This window comes from Gymnoscopelus braueri, assembly GCF_963280865.1.
Source record: "Gymnoscopelus braueri genome assembly, chromosome: 12".
In the NCBI taxonomy this organism is placed as follows: domain Eukaryota; kingdom Metazoa; phylum Chordata; class Actinopteri; order Myctophiformes; family Myctophidae; genus Gymnoscopelus; species Gymnoscopelus braueri.
The window spans coordinates 42,017,711-42,020,958 of record NC_137614.1 but is presented as its reverse complement, the minus strand read 5'-3'; the positions used below and the strand labels follow the sequence as shown (position 1 = coordinate 42,020,958).

At 44.5% G+C, this 3,248-nt stretch overlaps 1 protein-coding gene across 1 annotated transcript; it reads left to right on the top strand.

Annotated features, from left to right (window-relative positions):
• Positions 1 to 1,303: 1,303 nt before the first annotated feature.
• Positions 1,304 to 1,981, top strand: LOC308096591 (COP9 signalosome complex subunit 7b-like; the record flags this gene model as incomplete). The annotated part of the gene is made up of 1 exon (XM_080444006.1): positions 1,304 to 1,981. One exon carries the CDS (start codon positions 1,304 to 1,306, stop codon positions 1,979 to 1,981), a length of 678 nt encoding a protein of 225 aa, XP_080300132.1.
• Between the last annotated feature and the right edge of the window lie 1,267 nt (positions 1,982 to 3,248).

The following is a 3,248-nucleotide window of genomic DNA, read 5'->3' as shown; positions in this document are numbered from 1 at the left end:
ACAGAGGTACAGTTATACAATAATGCTAAATGGATAACACAAAAAGCCCTGAGGGCTTATTCGTTCCAATGTGGTCCTGTGTATTCAATCTATCAAGACACATAAAGACATACAATACTATACTATACATGTACAGTATAAGATATAATTGATCATCAATATAGGAGCAGTAAAAGTATATTTACATAAAAACATTGTTTGTGGGCAGTAACATCAAAATGCTCAGAAGCCTAGACAATAAGAAGCCATGAATTGTCCGAAACAGATGTTCACTAGTAAGAGACCACACCTTCTGCTCAAGTTAAACAGCATTTATTGAACACAATGAAATGTATGTGTATTGCTGGGGAGCCCGAGGCGGGGCGAGACTCAGGGTGGAGGTATAGTCTCGGGAGCCAGGCGACCGCCGCAGTTGCTCTGCTCAGGAGCGGTCTGTCTGCTCAGGAGCGGTCTGTCGCCTTCGCTCCGACACTAGTTAGATGAGCAAAATTGGTGAGAAAGGAGGTGGTTGGGGAGGAGGAGGGAATTTAGATTTGCGAGCAGCAAAATCAAACAGGTAGGTGATACAATCGCAGGTGTATTTATACTGTGGTGATTGCAGCGTGTATTGGCTGAGAGATAAGCAGCGCAGCTGAACTTGGTAAGGTCTTTGAGGACAGCTGTCATAGACAACTGAGATCATAGACGACTGATCGCTGGTCACATGAAATATGAGACCCACATGCAGGAATTTTTCACAAATGTAGTACAATTTGAACTACAGTACCAATATTAGCCTCCTATGGTATGATCAGGTATGATCAGCCTTCCATGCTCCCCGTTTGAGAGAGACACAAAAAAGGATTTTAAGACTTTTTACAACAGCAATGCAATACTAGTGTCATGGCCTGGCCTTTGCTTCTCCCATTCTCCGCCAACCTTTTTCAGTCCATTACATATGCAACTGCTTCGTATAGGTGCCAGTGGATGGCTGCCAGTGCCTACAGTACAGAAACACTCACAGAGCTTTTGTGAATTTATAGAAAGGACAGAATAAATGTGCCTTTAAACGTTATGTCCACATATCAAGGATCTAAACTAATCACCATGGCAACGTGCTCCCAGCCAGGGTAGACATCATATTTGGGCTTGCCTAGTGATGTCACGCTACATCATGAATGATATTTATAACGGCTCACCGACCTCGAATTGAGACACAGCTATTTTACCTAGTCAGTGTTGTTGTGACAGCGGAACTGAACAGACACAAACAAGTGTGTTTTTGTTATCTTTTTGCGGAATTTCCAATAACCTAAACTATAAGATGGAGGTGGATCAACTCCAGACTCTGTCTGGCCCAGCTCTGGCCCAGGCTGTCAGCTCTCTGCTCGAGACACCAAACCTCTACGTCTTCTCTGACATCCTGGAACTGCCCAATGTCAGAGAGTTGGAGAAAGGTCCCCACGCTCCGGTGTACCAGCTCCTCAACCTCTTTGCTTATGGAACCTACAGTGACTACAAAGAACGGGCCACGTCCCTTCCGGAGTTGACCCCCACGCAGAGGAACAAGCTTCGCCACCTGTCCATCATCAGCCTGGCGTCCAATCTGAAGTGCCTGCCGTACTCTCTGCTGCTGCAACAGTTGGAGTTGAAGAACGTGCGTGAACTGGAGGACCTGCTGATCGAGGCCTTGTACTGCCGCGTCATCCAGGGCAAGCTGGACCAGCGCAACCAGCAGGTGGAGGTGGACAGCAGCAAGGGCCGAGACCTGGGCCCCAACGAGCTCCCCGGCATCGTCAACACACTGCAGGAGTGGTGTACAGGGTGCGAGGCGGTGTTGAGCAGCATCGAGAAGCAGGTTGCTAAAGCAAACCAGGAGAGAAAGATCCGACTGAAAAACAAGGCTGGGGTCGAGGCTAAGGTTAAAGAGCTAAAGAAAAAGCACAAGTCCACCGGGTGCCATTACAACCTCAGCGCAATGAGGATGGGCGGCCGACGATGATCTGTGCACCCAATAGTTTGTGGAAGAGTCATCTGTGGATCTGGGAAACTTAACCACTTATCTTAACCCTATACTATAATTGACTGGGGTCCCTAACTAGGTCCCCCGCCATTGACTTGACATTATCAAGCTAAACTGTCACTGTTCCTGAAGAAACTGTGTGGCCTTCATCTTGAGAACGGAAGTCATTCCCATCATCCCATCATCAAGTCGGTGCGTCGTATGTGATGGCCATCATAGCTAAAATGATAGTTTTAAAAGATTTAATACTTCAAAATGTGTACAAATATTTCAAAAAGAAAGAAAAGGGGAAAAAAGTTTGAATGAAGCTTTCCTAGGGTTGAAAGTATGACAAGACTTAGAGGATGCCAAAGTTTTGAGGAGAAACAAATTATCATGAATAGTGAGAAGAACATAACTGGGCTCTCTCCATAGATCGAGCCCAGTAAATGAAAAAAAAGTTAAATATGGGCGCTAAGGTGGTGCTGGGGTAAAGTACTGAACCTGCCCAACACCAGAGAGTCTGTGAGTTTGAATCCACCATGGCACACAGGCTTGCCGAGCTTCTATACCACACATGGGCTACGAACGGTCATCGACCATCTCAATCCGGCCTGTGATATCTTCAAAGGAAAACAAAATGTCAGTGGGGAAAGTTCAACATGGGGGTTCCTCACTGGCAGGGATGAGCCAGTAGCGTACAACTGCAGTCAGTGGCAGGTAGTGGGAGGAATTCATTAATTGGCAACTCGAAAAGAAAGGGAAAAAAAGGTAAATATTTCAAAAAAGAAATGTGGAGTTGATTCTGTGGAAGTAATTCTTCTCCGGCCCCTATAAACAAAATATTCACATTATGTGAAAAATATTAGGCCATTTACAGTGGTGGACAGTGACAAAGTACATTTACTTGAGTACTGTACTTTAGTCAATTTTCTGAGTATCTGTACTGTATTTGAGTATGTGTATTTTTGGATACTTATTACTTTCGCTTCACTACATTTCAAAGACATATTACTTCACTACATTTCTAGAAGGGAAAAAGTGCATCATGAATGAATTAAACTCTTGTAACTTTCCTCTTCTACTGCTCAGGAGATAAACTGAATCTTGACTGAAACTGACCATCGGGTCAAAATTCGTGCCAGATCCTGTGTCTAGGTGAGACATGACCTTTTGAAACGATCTAAATGTCTCAATATAAGTGCAGGGAGACAAAATACAACCACCCCAATTGTATAAGTTATGTTGAATTAACATACTCTACCAT